Source organism: Microcaecilia unicolor, unplaced genomic scaffold, assembly GCF_901765095.1.
Source record: "Microcaecilia unicolor unplaced genomic scaffold, aMicUni1.1, whole genome shotgun sequence".
NCBI classification, from domain to species: domain Eukaryota; kingdom Metazoa; phylum Chordata; class Amphibia; order Gymnophiona; family Siphonopidae; genus Microcaecilia; species Microcaecilia unicolor.
In genome coordinates this window covers 737622-754189 of record NW_021963690.1, presented here as the reverse complement: position 1 = coordinate 754189, position 16568 = coordinate 737622, and the positions used below count along the sequence as shown (strand labels likewise).

Below are 16568 nucleotides of genomic sequence, written 5' to 3'. Positions count from 1 at the left end.
CCTCTATATGTACTTGTTATTTCTTAGTCCTGATGAAGCAGCACTAATATAATCAGAGAACACAAGCATGGACCCAGTTCTAATTGCATCAACATATTTTTGGCACGTAGTAAAGGCTACAAGAATATGCCTGTGATTTCATGGTTTGTTTGTTTTTTAACACAAGGAGGAGAGGGTCAAAGTACACAGCACACGCATCAAAAACCAGCACAAAGGGCTTTCAAGACCAAAGCAGACAATGTAACTTTAATTCAAAGACCTTCAAGTTACATTGTCTGCTCCAGTCTTGAAAGCCCTTTGTGCTGTTTTTTGCTGCATGGTTTTTTTTATACAATGATTACTATATAGACAACAGATTCTCACCAGTCATCTGGTTTGACAGCGGTGACATCAGGAATCTTGGCTCTTTCATCCCATTCCTCAGGCTTCTTATCAAATGGATCACTGATCTCGCTAGCTGGATTTACAGGAGGAACCATATCTTCCAAAAGATTTCCCTTGCTGACGACGGTCTGGTCAACTAATACTTCAAATGTGTTATCTGGCTGCAATACTAACCAAACAGAAAAGTAGATTTAGAGTGCTCTTAATAAGGGTTTTGTATAAACAGCTGGGATGTTCATTTGTTAGTCCATATTCACATTTTAGGCATTTTAAAAATGAGTGTACAATCAACTTAATATGCATTAACCTACAAAATAATGGGCGTAAACTCAAATTACATGTGTTCATATTTTGAAAGAAATTATGAAACTAATGAGTAAAATGTTCCAAAATTGGATAAAAGTTTAAAAACAAACTAAAATGATCCAAAAATGATTTCTATACATATTTCTAGTGTACAATTATGGAGAAATTACATCTTATCTGATAATTTTGTCTCCTTTAGTCCTACCAGATCGGTCCAGAATGAATAGATATGTCCATCTATCAACAGAAGACAGAGAAAAAAATGATAAAGGGGATGGGATGACTTCCCTATGAGGAAAGGCTAAAGCGGCTAGGGCTCTTCAGCTTGAAGAAAAGGCAGCTGAGGGGAGATATGATAGAGGTCTAGTAGTAGTAGGTCTATAAAATAATGAGTGGAGTTGAACGGGTAGATATGAAGCGTCTGTTTACGCTTTCCAAAAATACTAGGACTAGGGCGCATGCGATGAAGCTACAATGTAGTACATTTAAAACAAATTGGAGAAACTTTTTCTTCACTAAACATGTAATTAAACTCTGGAATTCGTTGCCAGAGAATGTGGTACAGGCAGAGTTTAAAAAAAGGTTTGGACGGGACAAGGGGTGGCACTGGAAAGAGCCAGGACTTATGCGGGAGCCAGCAATATTTAGCAGAGGCCAGCATAAGGTAAGCGGGTGAAGTCAGCACAGCTCAAAAACGTTCACAGCCACAGGCTGAATATTGGGGGGAGAGAGATGTTTTATCTTCAATCTGTTCTCTGCTCACATCTTATGCAGCTTTGCTCTGTATTTCTTTTGCTATAAATTTTCATTGTACAGGCACTGATAAAAATGCATCAGTGTTGGGTTTACCTCTATCCGTATCATTTATTATCGTGACAGAGTTTCTGGTCTCTTTTATTCCTAGAAAATTTTGGTAACAATGCGGGCTGGAGGGATACTGAGGTACTACCGGTAAGATTGTCATTGTATATGTTGTTGGTTTATGTTTATTAATAGTACTAGATATACCACAATTACCAACAAAGGAACATAATGATTGGTGAGATTAAGGGGGAGGATTCATCAAGGTGCTGTAAAAGTTTGCCCTTTACCGTATTTTGATCCCCCGCAGGATTCAGCAACCAGCGGGACCCAGGTACCACAGGTTGCTGAATCCAACCTTAGGAATAATGCTGTTCACGAGCCACCTCACGAGAAGCGTTATTTCAGCAGCCCGATGCTCCCTAGCCACTGAGCAAAAGCACCCCCCACCCATGCCATACCCCCTCCCCGGCAAAGACTTCCCACCCCCACTCAAAGACACCCACGACCCCCATCCTGTACTAGCACACTGTCAGGAGGGGTAAGGGTCTTTGAGGGGGGGAGAGTCTCTACCAGGAGTCGACCCTCTGCTCAGTGGCCCAGGAGCATCAGCCTGTTGTTTTGCGGCTGGATGCTCCCAGATGGTAAAATAACCCCAGCTTTTTACCGTGGAGCTGAGGCTCTAATGCAACTTGCAGTGCTTGATAATTCCCCCCTAGGTGTTCTCTTCTGGCCATTTTGGTGTATTGATTTTGTTATGTGTCATTCACTTGTACAATAAAGTATATCACGAAAGATTTGCAGTTCTTGGAATTGCAACAGCTAGTGTTTAACATACAAGGTGTGATGGGGAGAATAATTCATTATGTTAAGAACAGAAATGGATTTTTACTTTGAATACAGTTCACCCTCTTAGTTTGAATCAGAAGATAGACTAGGGCTTCTTTTTCTATTTTCTGTAAAATCAGGTTCTATTTTAAGACCAGGATCTTGAAAGCAATATTTTTTTCAATGAGTTGTTTGTTGATTGAAAATAATGCCATTATGTGGTTTAAAATAATTGGTTCTTGAGAACAAACCTCAGAAACGGTAGGTCCAACAGTGCACAAGAGACCACTGTGAATGCCTAGAAATGTTTTCTAGGACACTCTGAAAACACTGCCTGCACCGACATCAGATACAACCTCTCTATGTAGCAGTGTGGCTCTGTTGTGTCTTACTTATCATCAAAGAATAAAGGGTAAAGCTTTGCAGTGGTTTAAAAACAAAATGCAAATAAATATTGCCTTTGAAACAAACTGGATCTTTTTCCACAATTTTAAAACCATCAACTCTTAAAAAAAATTATATAAAGGATACCCAAGGTATAAAGATGAGTCCTCATATCTGTGAAAAACGTTTTTAAGTCAACTTCAGGGCGCTTGGCATGTTTTTCCTCATAGACTCCACTTTTAGGGTTCTTATGTCTGAAGATGAAATGAAGTTTGTAATCCTCCCCACATTTATCTGGTCCAAACATAATTGTATATGGTGTTTTGTCAAAAAATTGTTCCTGTAAGAGGAAAGATATGTTGGAATTGAATACATCATAAATTAAATGAACTTCTAATTATATCCCTGACAAATGTGTTTGGCAAGCGCCGTTATTTTTGCTAGACAGTTCTAGATCCTGACCGACATCCAGTTGATACAAATGTTTACAATCACTCATTTTTTTAAATTAGTACCAAAAGAAGAGCACACAAAGCCGTTCTAGCCATGAATGGGCTGTGTCAGCATTAGTGTGTAGATTAGTAAACAGGGGGTGGGGGAAGGGGGTAGGTACATTTTCTTTACAGCACAATTTATTTTTAAAAATCTTCTATCCCACGCTATCTAAAAGCCTGGGTGGTAAGTTCAACATAAAAGTCTTCAAAAACAATTTAAAAATGCAAAGAAAAAAAACAAAAACAATGCTGCCACAATATACAACAAATTGCAATCAAATACAACCAACATAATCAAACAGAGAGCTTCAATGCTGTAAATAACACCACAATATTTAAGGCAATACATAACTCTCCCATCTTTTATCTACATGCTTAATAATCGAATCACCAACTACATTTCAATCTTGCTCAGCAGTTGACAGTGATAGTCTGCAATCTTGAAAATCTGTCTGCTTTTTATTATAAGGAAGCCTGCAGGCTCATTTTCAAAAGAGAAAAACGTCCAAAAAGAGACATAAGTCTGCATTTGGACATCTATCTCACAAAAACGTCCAAATCAGTATTTTCAAAACCTCTTTTTAGACGTTATTCTCTGAAGTCCGTCTGAATCTCAAGGGTGCATGCCAGGGGCGTGTTCAAGGCAGGACCTGGGCATTCCTAAGACGTAGATGTTTTTCAGCCATAATGGAACAAAACAAAAATGTCCAAAACTAAAACTTAAGACGTTTTGAGCTAGACCTTTTGAGCTAGACCTGTTTTTATAATGAATAGCTGCAGTGGGAATTGAACCCACTTCCCCAGGATCAAAGGGATTGAACACACTTCCCCTGCTGCACTAACCACTAGGCTACTCCTCTACTCCACACATGAGGTGCCCCAAATGACCAGATGACCATTGGAAGGAATCGGGGATCACCTCCCTTTATTCCCCCAGTGGTCACTATACCCCTCCACCCAAAAAAATGTGATTAAAAATATTACATGCCAGTCTCAGATGTTATACTCGGGTCCATTAGAATAGCATTGATCCAAGATGGTGACTGGAGCAGACGTTACCTCATGAAGCTCCTGAATACCTTAGTAGTTTGACTGGAACTTTCCCGCTGTTAACATGGGGAAAAGGAAACCAAGGATACTAACCTCCTCGAGCCCTGTGGAGACCCCATCTGTCAAACTACCCTGGAAAATTTCGGAATTTGGAGGCAAGGGGAGCCGGTGTCCGCTTCGACGGAATCCGTGACCTCGGAAGCAGACTGTAGCGTTGAGGGTGTTTCTCTTAGTCCTCCCTCTTGCACAGCACCTCCAATGCTGGGTAGTGGACGTATGCCGATGGGGACGCAGTGTGCAGCCTGTTCCCACCCTTGTTAAGCTGGAGCCCATCATTCCGGAATAGGCCCTCCCCAGAATGTGTGGCGAATCAACTGAAAAGATTTTACTGCATACTAAGCTGGAGAAACTTTCCCATGCAGGCTCAGTCGATGTCATCACCAATTCTGTGGGAACTTGCTGTTCACCTTATCTTGCTGCAGTAATCCAAGGAAAGACAACCACTACCTGCATCATTTGTTGCAGTGAAACACAACGGAATCTGTTTAACCTGTGAAAGTTGTTATCAATCGCTTTCCAAGCTATTTGTAACAGCCAATCCTCGCCAGGGAGGTCAGACTCAAAGATCACTTGACCTACACATGGTATTTCAAAAGGGTAATTTTACCTCACATACATAAATGTCATCATGAGGAAGATGTTTGCTTTATTCACTCACCCATAAAAGTTTGTTGAGCACATTTTCAGATGGCTACTACCCAAACAAAATGGATCTAAAAAAACAGCTGCCCAAAACTTGAAAGTCACACCCACAATACTCTGAATTGGAACAAATAATTGAATGTTTTCTGTAAAGGAAAAATGAGTAGCCCCAATTCCTCCGACTACTGGTCCCAAAAAGCATAAAAGTGTTGAAAGAAATAAAAGGGATATTGCGGAGCCCTGCGGAACACAGCACAGGACATTAGCCAGGTTTTATATATATTTCAAGCATTAATTTACATATTTTTCATCACATTCTGTCCATGAAATAAGGTTTCCTAATGTAGAAGATGCTCAAATACTGAAAAAGGACATACCAGATCCAAATTGTCAGTGTTAGATAGAAGTTTAACGTATGCGCCACCACAATCAATACCATCTTGAAAATTGACTTCATATCTGCATAGAGGAAAAATTAAATACTACTCATAAGAATTTATGAAATTAAAACCCAACTTAAATTCTAGCCTTTACTTCAACTTTTAGATTATGAAACACATTTAGCTGTAGAAGCAAGTTCATCTGACGTTACAGCTTCAAAATACATTCCAGTAATTATTTTCAATAATACAAAACTGCTTTCAATGGGAAAATTTAAGATAAACATTTGAGGTTGCTTTAAAGTCTTGTATATTCCTTCCTAGGCTAGGCCTGTTACAAAAGCCTTTACACATTGCTCTGTTTGGCTCTCATAAATTAGCCTAATAGGTTAGCATCTTTGTAAACATACAGTGCTTTCTCAGGACTGAGGTATGACACTTCAAGGATGCAAATTTGGCTGGAGCTGAGCAGGCCTTTCATATAAGCTGGATATAACCTTGGGACGTGGTGAGAGACTGAAGATACAGTGAGCATAACATGTCTAGAATGTTTCAGTCTTGGGGGGGGGGGGGGGGGGGGGAGAGGACACAAGGCAATTGTTTTAGTTTGCACGCAGAACTAATAGCTAATTAGCCAACGGCCACAGACTGTGCACGTGCACACATATCAGGAGAGACTGATAGAATACAGGAACATCCATATATGGCATAGGCTACCTAATGATTCTAGTTTAGGAGAAATCACATGATTTAGGAGAAACGAAACTTATGAAGGGTATATATATGTGATAGCTGGGACAGTGTTAGCTGAGCAGTCTTTGTTATTCAGGATTTACGTCTTGCTTTGCTGTATGACAACTTGCTCCAGAGAGAACAATTATTTTGTATTTTGGCTTAGTGATTATACCAATAAAGATTTTTACTGGTTGCGCCTATATCTAAGTCTGATTGTCTCTCTTATTTTTTTTCAGCCCACGGGGCTGAAGTGTTCCCCCCTCCCAAGGGGCCAGGGGTAACACATCAGTCTGCCTACCAGACATAGCCATGTAACGACATATGTAATAACTGGCACAGGTTGGAACATGGAATACACTTTGAATCAGTCAAGTAAATCAGGAAAATAGAGGGAAATTGAATGCCCAAATGTTATCTATCCATACCTATAAAAATTCTATGAATACAGAGATCACTAAACTGAAAACTAAAGAATATGACATACGGCACATTTCTATGCATGACACTTTGAAGATGAAATATATTTTGAAGTGTGTATTTTTTCTGAAAGATTGTTATCAATAATGAGGACTCTTCAAAGAAAGAAAGAAAAAAATCAGACACAAAACTGAGTATCATCCAATGGAGATACTCAGAGCTCAGAAAAAAACGAAGGTTTTCTAAGGGCCCTGTTTACAAAGGTGCGCTAGCATTTTTAGAATGTGCTAACGCTAGAAACACCCATAGAAAATATATGAGTGTCTCTAGCATTAGCGTGCACTAGCACTCTTACAGCACAGCTTAGTAAACAGGGCCCTAAATAAGCACAAGCACCCCAGCTAGTGGTGAGAAATACTTCACTCTCATAGCTAACTTGCAGCAATTGTCTGGAGAAGGCAGGAGGGGTTGTGTGGCTGATTTCTCCTGTTGCCTATGCAAATCTCCCACTGCAGGTAAATAACTGTGATCTCTTAATCGACAAGCAGGATATAAACCAGCCACACAAATGTGGGACTCCCAAGCTGAGAAGTACGACACAGTACTAATACTTATTACAAGTCAGAAGTAGCCACACTGCAGGATGAATGGGAATTTGAATCTATTAAGAAGAATTCTGAAGGACTGATATTGATTCTTGGTCTACACCAGTATTTCCCAAATCTGATCCTGGAGTACCCCTTGCCAGTCAGGTTTCCAGGATATCCTTTGAAGGGGTGAACAAACATGTATATAAAAATGAGCTGGTTGATAATGTGTATCTGGATTTTCATAAGGCGTTTAACAAAGTACCTCATGAAAGACTCCAGAGGAAACTGGAGAGTCAAGGGATTGGAGGTAGGAAGACACAAGACATAAGCATTGCCACACTGGGACAGACCAAAGGTCCATTGAGCCCAGCACCCCGCCTCCGACAGTGACCAATCCAGGTCACAATCACCCAACAAGATCCACTGAGCAAAGCATTTTGTACTGCTTGTCCCAGGAATAATGGATTTTTCCCTACGTCCATTTAATAACGTTCTATGGCCTTTTCCTTCAGGAAGCCGTCCAAACCTTTCTTAAACTCTGCTAAGCTAACCGCCTTAACCACATTCTCCGGTAACGAATTCCAGAGTCGAATTACGCGCTGAGTAAAGAAAACTTTTCTCTTATTTCTTTTAAACTTACTGCACTGCAGCTTCATCACATGCCCCCTTGTCCTAGTATTTTTGGAAAGCGTAAACAGACGCTCCATATCTATCTTTTCCACTCCACTCATTATTTTATATACCTCTATCATATCACCCCTCAGCCACCTTTTCTCCAAGCTGAAGAGCCCTAGCCGCTTTAGCCTTTCCTCATAGGAAAGTCGTCCCATCCCCTTAATCATCTTTGTCGCCCTTCTCTGCACCTTTTCTAATTCCACTATATCTTTTTTTGAGGTGCGGCGACCAGAATTGAACACAATACTCTAGGTGCGGTTGCACCATGGACCGATATAATGGCATTATAATATCCTCATTTTTGTTTTCCATCCCTTTCCTAATAATACCTAACATTCTGGCTTTCTTAGCTGCAGCAGCAAACTGAGCAGAAGATTTCAACATATCATCAATGATGACTCCCAGGTACCTTTCTCGTTCCGTGACTCCTAACGCTGAACCTTGCATGATGTAGCTATAGTTTGGGTTCTACTATGCAGGGCCGTGCCAAGGGTCTCTGGTGCCCCCCTGCAGACTATCGGTTGGCGCGCCCCCCCCACCCCCCCTGTGTGGCACAAGATGCAAAAGAAATAGGAGCTGAAAGATGGAGTGCATCTTTTTGGGATTGCTCAACAAATAGAGGGTTTACAACCACTTAGCTTTTCGTGCTTTCATGTTCTCGAAATTAGTAATTAAATCTTAGATATCTAACTGGGCACATATATCATTCTCAATAGCAATCATGGCAAGGCTTACAAGCCTTTCTTGCAAAATACTTGATCGCAAATAATTTTTTATGATTTTTAACCGTGAAAATGATCGCTCACCACTTGCCACACTGACTTTCCCAGGTCTAGAACCTGAATATAGAACAGAATTTTCTGATGCAATGCATTGGCTGTTTACATTACCAGAACAAAATTCCTTTAGGGCTATCGTTATCTACAAGAATAAAAGCAGATTTCAACATACTACTCTGTAGTTCTTTCCAAAGAAACCCCAAGAAGTGCCAATGATGTGATGCTTTACATAACATATTACCAGAAATGATTTAAAAAAATGATTGTGCTGTAGAAGACACAACTCTCTTCTTACAAAACGAACTGCATTCCTTTCCTCTGTGTTTAAGATGGCATTGCTCGTTATTGTTGAACCAGGCAAAACAATGAAAAAGCAGCCCAAAGTCTGATTGGACAACCCAGCGGATAATGAGCCATCCTATTTCATCATGACATCATTCCAAACAATGCAAAAAAATTAAAAAGGGAAGAGTATGGTTTGTGCTCCAAATGCTGTTTCCATTTGCTCTTAGTCAGTGCTGGATATGCAAAGAATTCTCACAGTCTTCCATGTTCTATTTTAAGCAAAGGACATTTTTAAAAACATAGAAAAAAAACTTGACTAAGTTCAAATTTGTCCTCTCTATGGGACACTTTCAAAAACAAACAAAATCTAGGACCCTTTAAAGCCTTGAGAAGTTCAACATAACACTCCAGAAAGAAACTGTTGCAGAAGTGGAGAGACTTCTGCTCCATGATGCAATGGGCTCTGTTTAGCATTAATGTTATCTATTTGTTTTACAACCGAAAGAAAAGTTACACTTGCTCTTACCTCTAACTGCTTAAGATGCACCAGTGGTCACTGGAGATCCCCCAGCACTGACAAATTAAACTGGGAGACACTCAGAATACTGCTGATCCCCCAGCACTGACAAATTCAACTGGGAGACACTCAGAATACTGCCATTAATTTTACAACTAACTCCAGCTCACCAGAACAGGCTAAGCCGATCCTGTCTTTTATCCTCCTATATCTAAAGACTTCTAGTATCAGCCCCTCTTCAAAAAGCGCCTAGGAACAGTGGGAAGAGCTGGGCATGCCAAAGAGCGAGCACTGCGCGCGGGAAGGCTGCAGCAGCGCATGCACATAGGTGCCGATGCGGTACGTTTTTTTTTTATACAGTTGGTCCGGACAGCGTGGCGCCCTTGAAGGCAGGCGCCCCCCTGCCGTGCTTACCCCGCTTACCGGGTTTGCACGGCCCTGCTACTATGGATTAAAAAACTGGTTAAAAGATAGAAAACAGAGAAGGGTTAAACGGTCAGTATTCTCAATGGAGAAGGGTAGATACTGGGGTTCCTCAGGGGTCTGTGCTGGGACCACTGCTTTTTAACATATTTATAAATGATTTAGAGATGTGAGTAAAAGTGAGGTAAGTTATTCAAAGTTGTTAAATCTCAAGAGGATTGTGAAAAATTACAAGAGGACCTTATGAGTCTGGGAAACTGGGTATCCATATGGCAGATGACGTTTAATGTGAGCAAGTGCAAAGTGATGCATGTAGAAAACAGAAACCCAAACTATAGCTAAGTAATGCAAGGTTCCATGTTAGGAATCGCCAACCGGGAAAGGAATCCAGGTGTCATTATTAATGATACGTTGAAACCCTCTTTGGCAGCAGCTAATAAAGCAAATAGAATGTTAGGTACTGTCATGAAACACCTAGCCACCCGCTTGGGATTACCACACAGCCACTTAGAGGGTCTATCCCCAGCACAGCCCAGGCCCGCCTGCACCTGCTGCTTATGCTCTCACTAGCATCCTCCTCTCACCCACTGGGTCACAACCACCTCTGGGCAGGTCACCCACTCTCAAATTATTCCCAGTGATTTCTAGGTTACTGGGACCACACTCCCAGTGGTGCCACAGTTCCCAGAAAGCACTCACAGAAACCACCAAGATTCTTTATCAGTCCAGACAGGCGAAGCCAATAAACAATTGTTTTAAAAATATATTGAACAATGAACAAAAAATGTGCAATCAGCAAATAATAACAGGCAACTGAAATATGGATCAATTATAACACTAACTAAACATTTGTTTACAATCTAAAAAGTACCTGAGGAGATCAGGACATATTGCTGCTCACCAGTTATCAAATATAACTGTTTTTTACAGGGCTTCCGCAAAGAGCTTTCTCTCTCTCTCTTCTCCTGGGCTGAAACCAGGGAAAAAGCCAGTAAAGTCCAAAAGAAAAAATGAGTTCAGAGCCCAGAAGACAAGTTTCAGAAAAAAAAACAAAACACCTTATTATATCACTAAAGGCATTTCATTTATCTGTGTGCTAACTAAAAGAACAAGAGGTCAGTCCTCTCTAATAGCATTAAGCATAAACACGCACCACCTGCTGGCCAAACTAGAGAAATACACTTCCAAATTAATTTAGGCACTTTATAGGCTGAAAACACACTGTTCTGTCACAGGTATTATTAGGAAAAGAATGGAAAACAAAAATAAGGACGTTATAATGCCTTTGTATCGCTCCATGGTGCAACCGAACCTCGAATATTGGCGGCTCTGAGAACCATCTTGTTCTGGACGGTCCATGAGATAGCAAAAGAGAGTTAAAAAGTACATAAATACAAACAAAAAAAGAAGGACAAATGAGCCTTCAAGACTGGAATAGAGGTCCTTTAATTGATCTATTAAAGAACTCTATATTGTTTCAGTCTTGAAGGCCCTTTTGTCCTTCTTTTTTTGTTTGTATTTATGTACTTTTTAACTTTCTTTATGTTTCTTTTTTTTTTTTTTTGCTGGATGGCCCATTGCCACATTTAGACAGTCTCCTGACACAGACAGTATGATCCGGTACCCCCTTACATGTTGGTATAATACATTCTAATCTGATTGTCTGTTTGAATGAGAACAGTTTGGTTCAACAGCCAATCTCTGAAAGCATTTAGAGCATTCCAGATTGCCTGTTGCACTAGAAGGTTGATATGAAGATTTCTTTCCTGAGCTGATCAAGCACCCTGAGTGTGAAGCCCATCCAAGTGATCTCCCCACCACAGGCGGGATGCATCTGTCGTCAGCACCTTTGGGGCTGAGGAATTTGGAATGGAAGTCCAACGGTTTGGATTGAAGTGTCATCAAAAGGAAGGACTGAACAAACTCCAGTGTTATCCGAATGACACCTGCTAGATCCCCATAGGACTGACACTACTGGGAAGCTAGGGTCCATTGGATGGTTCTCATATGAAGACGTGTCAAGAGAGTGACATGCACAGTGGAGGCCAGTGGCCAAGCAACCTCAACATCTGCCAAGCTGTGATCTGCTGGCTAGCTGTAACCTGAGTGGTGTGTGCAAATTCAGTGTCCACCCTCACCATAGGGAAAAAGGTTCACACCTGCTGCGTAAGCAGGACTCCAATGAACTCCATTTCCTGATAAAAGCTGGGAAACACTCAGGTGGAGTGATATTCCTGGTGCCGACAGTTCTCAGGGGCCAGATCACTCTGTGCTACCAGCACCATGCGTTGAAGGGGATTGATGCTTGTGTTTCTTGGACTTTGCCTGATGCCGACCATCAACATCCCTTGGTGATGACAAACATGATACTACTACTACTTATCGTTTCTATAGCACTACTAGATGTACGCAGCGCTGTACACTTGAACATGAAGAGACAGTCCCTGCTCGACAGAGCTTACAATCTAATTAAAACAGAAAACCAGGCCAAATAAGAGATAATGCATATGCCGTTGCATATGTCAATCGTCAAGGGGGCACGAAAAGTCGGGCGGTCGCTAATGTGTTGGGCGGAAGTTCATCTGCAGCGTATCTCAGCAGGTCATGTGGCCAGCGTGGACAAAGTGAGCGCGGATTTTCTGAGCAGACACACATTGGACCCCGGAGAGTGGTCGCTTCATCGTCCGCTGTTTCATTGTCTGGTGATAGAGTGGGGTCTGCCTATGATGGACCTCATGGCAACATCCGCCAATGCTCAGGTGCCCCGGTTTTTCACTCATCGTCGGGATCCGCAGTCCGAGGGGATCGACGCCTGTACATGCTTCCTCCTTGGGCCCTGGCAGGTCGTGTAGTTCAGAGAACAGAGCGGCACTTAGGCACGGTGATTCTGGTAGCTCCGAATTGGCCTAGTCGGCCGTGGTGCGGAGATCTAGTGCGTCTGGCAGTTCGGGGTCTGCTGTCTCTGGAGGAGTTAGTGTTGTTAGTGCAAGGCCCCACAGTGATGCCTGATCGTTCTCGCTTACGGCTTGGCTCTTGAGAGGAACAGGTTGCGGAAGAAGATAACCTATGCATCCAGCTTTTCTTATATAGGTACAAAACTATGGAATGCGTTACCTAAAACCGTCAGATCAATTCATAACCATATCAACTTTAGGAAGTCAGTGAAAACCACACTGTTTAAGAAGGCATACCCCTCAGACCACTACTACTACTACTACTTAACATTTCTAGAGCGCTACTAGGGTTACACAGCGCTGTACAAATTAACGAATAAAGACGGTCCCTGCTCAGAAGAGCTTACAATCTAAAGGACGAAATGTCAAGTTGGGGTATATGAGAAGAGATGTAGTGATTAGGTGCCGAAGGCGACATTGAAGAGGTGGGCTTTGAGCAATGATTTGAAGATGGGTAGGGAGGGGGCCCGACGTATGGGCTCGGGGAGTTTGTGCCAAGCATGGGGAGAGGCGAGGCAGAAGGGGCGAAGCCTAGAGTTGGCGGTGGTGGAGAAGGGTACTGAAAGGAGGGATTTGTCTTGAGAGCGGAGGTTACGGGTAGGAACGTAAGGGGAGATGAGGGTAGAGAGGTAAGGAGGGGCTGCAGATCGAGTGCATTTGTAGGTGAGTAGGAGAAGCTTGAACTGTATTCGGTATCTGATCGGAAGCCAGTGAAGTGACTTGAGGAGAGGGGTGATATGAGTGTATCGGTTAAGGCGGAAGATAAGACGTGCGGCAGAGTTCTGAATGGACTGAAGGGGGGATAGATGGCTAAGTGGGAGGCCAGTGAGGAGTAGGTTGCAGTAGTCAAGGCGAGAGGTAATGAGAGAGTGGATGAGAGTTCGGGTGGTGTGCTCGGAGAGGAAGGGGCGAATTTTGCTAATGTTATAGAGGAAGAAGCGACAGGTCTTGGCTATCTGCTGGATATGCGCAGAGAAGGAGAGGGAGGAGTCGAAGATGACACCGAGGTTGCGGGCAGATGAGACGGGGAGGATGAGGGTGTTATCAACTGAGATAGAGAGTGAAGGGAGAGGAGAAGTGGGTTTGGGTGGGAAAACAATAAGTTCAGTCTTGGCCATGTTCAGTTTCAGGTGGCGGTTGGACATCCAGGCAGCAATGTCGGATAAGCAGGTCGATACCTTGGCCTGAGTTTCCGCAGTGATTTCTGGTGTGGAGAGATAAAGCTGGGTGTCGTCAGCATAAAGATGATAGTGGAAACCACGAGAAGAGATCAGGGAGCCTAAGGAAGAGGTGTAGATTGAAAAAAGAAGGGGCCCAAGGACAGATCCCTGAGGAACTCCAACAGACAGCGGGATAGGGGAGGAGGACGAACCATGAGAGTGTACTCTGAAGATACGATGGGAGAGATAAGAGGAGAACCAGGAGAGGACAGAGCCCTGGAACCCAAAGGAGGACAGTGTGTCAAGAAGTAGGTTGTGATTGACAGTGTCAAAAGCGGCGGATAGGTCGAGGAGGATGAGGATGGAGTAGTGACCTTTGGATTTGGCGAGGAACAGGTCATTGCAGACCTTAGATAGTGCCTTTTCTGTCGAGTGTAGGGGGCAAAAGCCGGACTGAAGCGGATCGAGGATGGCATGAGTGGAGAGAAAATCAATGCAGCGGCTGTGGATGGCGCGTTCAAGTATCTTGGAGAGAAAGGGTAGGAGGGAAATGGGGCGGTAGTTGGAGGGACAGGTAGGGTCAAGTGATGGTTTTTTGAGGAGTGGTGTGACCACAGCATGCTTGAAGGTGTCCGGGACAGTTGCAGTGGAGAGAGAGAGAGGTTGAGGATATGACAGATGGTGGGGGTGATAGTAGGAGTGATGGTGATAAGTAGGTTGGTGGGGATGGGGTCTGAGGAACAGGTGGTGGATTTCGAGATGGAGAGGAGATGGGCGGTTTCCTCTTCGGTGATAGCAGGAAAAGAGGAGAAGGAGGCCTGGGTAGGTTGGTTGACAGAGTGGGTTATAGGATGAAGAGGAGGAGAAGGTTTGGTGGTGAATTCGAGGTTGATCTTCTGGACCTTGTCACGGAAGTAGTCGGCCAGAGATTGAGGAGAGAGTGAGGGGGGGGGGGGTGGGAGTGGAGGGCACTTTGAGGAGGGAGTTGAGGGTGGCGAAGAGACGACGTGGGTTAGAGCTGAGGGAATTAGTTAGTTGGGTGTAATAGTCCTGTTTAGCGAGGAATAGGGAGGATTGGAAGGAGGATAGCATGAATTTGAAGTGAATGAAGTCAGTATGGGCGCGAGATTTCCTCCAGAGGCGTTCAGCCGAGCGGGCGCAGGAGCAAAGGTAACGGGTGCAAGGGGTCAGCCAGGGCTGGGGATTGGTACGCCTTGTGGGACGGGAGATGAACGGTGCAAGGGTGTCTAGGGCAGAGGAGAGAGTGGCATTGTAAGTGGAGACAGCTATGTCGACAGATTTGGAGGACATGATGGAAGGGAGGAGATCAGAGATACTAGAGGATAAGGTGGGGGGGGTCAACAGCCTGGAGATTTCTGGACGTAGTAGTTAGTGTTGGGCGAGATTGAGGGGGAGGGTGCTGAAGTGTGAATGTGATTAGGTGATGGTCAGAGATAGGAAGAGCTGAAACGTAGAAATTGGAGGGTGAGCAAGTAGAAGAGAGGACGAGATCAAGACAGTGGCCAGATTTGTGAGTAGGGGTGGTGGGGCTCAGTTGGAGGTTGAAGGAGGAGGTAAGAGTGAGGAACTGAGAAACATATGAGTCGGATGGGTTATCAGTGTGAATGTTGAAGTCACCAAGAATGAGGGATGGGGATGAGGGCTCAAGAAAAACGGAGAGCCAGGCATCGAAGTCGGTAAGGAAGGAAGGGAGGGATTTATCAGGGGGGCGGGTAGATGACTGCAACTCTGAGTGGCAGTGGGTGGAATAGACGGATGGAGTGAACTTCAAAGGATGAGAAGCAGTGAGACTGAGGTAGGTGGAGAGGTTGAAAACTGCAGGAGGGTGAAAGTAGTAGCCCGACGCCGCCACCGCGGCCAGTTGGGCGGGGCGAATGGGAGAAGAGATAACCTCCGTGGCATAGGGCTGCGATTGAGGCAGAGTCGTCAGGGGGTGAGCAGTTGAAGAGAATGGGAGATGAAGAGATCATGGGTGAAGGGAAGTTTGTTGCAGATCGAGTGGGCGTTCCACAAGGCGCACGAGAAGGGGAGGGAAAAGGGGGGGAGGAGGGGAATAGAGATGAGATTGGAGATATCGCGGGGACGTTTGCATAGATGAGATGAGGACGAGGACAGGTGTGGGGGACCTGGGTTGGGATTGATGTCACCCGCGGATAGCAGGAGAAGGAGCAAGAGAGTGCGGAGAAGGGTGGGTGAGGAAGGGCGACGAAGGCGACGAAGACAGAATGCGCTGAGGAGGAAAGGGGAAGGGTTCATGGTAGGAAGGAGGTATTGAAGGTTGAGAGCTAGGAAGGAGGAGGACGACAGTAGGGATGGTGAGGTGGTGGGGTACAGGGGTAGGTAGGGTATTGCAGTAGTGAGCGGGACGGAGGACAGGGATGGGTAGTGAGATCGTGTGGTATACAGCGGTGGGAGGGGGAAAAGATTAGGGAGGGACAGGGCAAGGAATAGGATGTGAATGGGGGCCATGAGTAGTGACTGAGGTGTTCACAGGGCAGGTGGGTGGGCTGGGAGACAGGAAGGTGAGGGTGAGCAGTTGGGCAGGGGAGTGATGAGTTGGTAGGAAGATGGGCTGGGAAGCAGGCAGGTTTCAGGGTGGGTGGTAGTCAGTCAGTCAGGTGATTGGCTAGTAGGCAGGTTGAGTGGCAGGAGCAGGTGAGTGCAGTGGAGAGCACAGTTGGGT

At 44.1% G+C, this 16568-nt stretch overlaps 1 protein-coding gene across 1 annotated transcript in view; it reads right to left on the bottom strand.

The window, feature by feature from the left end:
• Window positions 1-363: 363 nt before the first annotated feature.
• The window catches only part of LOC115459572 (calmegin-like), a gene marked incomplete at its 3' end in the record, with an annotated part of 99505 nt that continues 83300 nt past the window's right edge, over window positions 364-16568 (bottom strand). Inside the window, exons 6-8 of the mRNA XM_030189383.1 lie at window positions 5327-5408; window positions 2851-3043; window positions 364-553 (exon numbers count right to left, since the gene is read on the bottom strand). Coding sequence (XP_030045243.1) covers window positions 364-553; window positions 2851-3043; window positions 5327-5408 — 465 coding nt within the window. The remainder of the gene's footprint in view (window positions 554-2850; window positions 3044-5326; window positions 5409-16568) is intronic.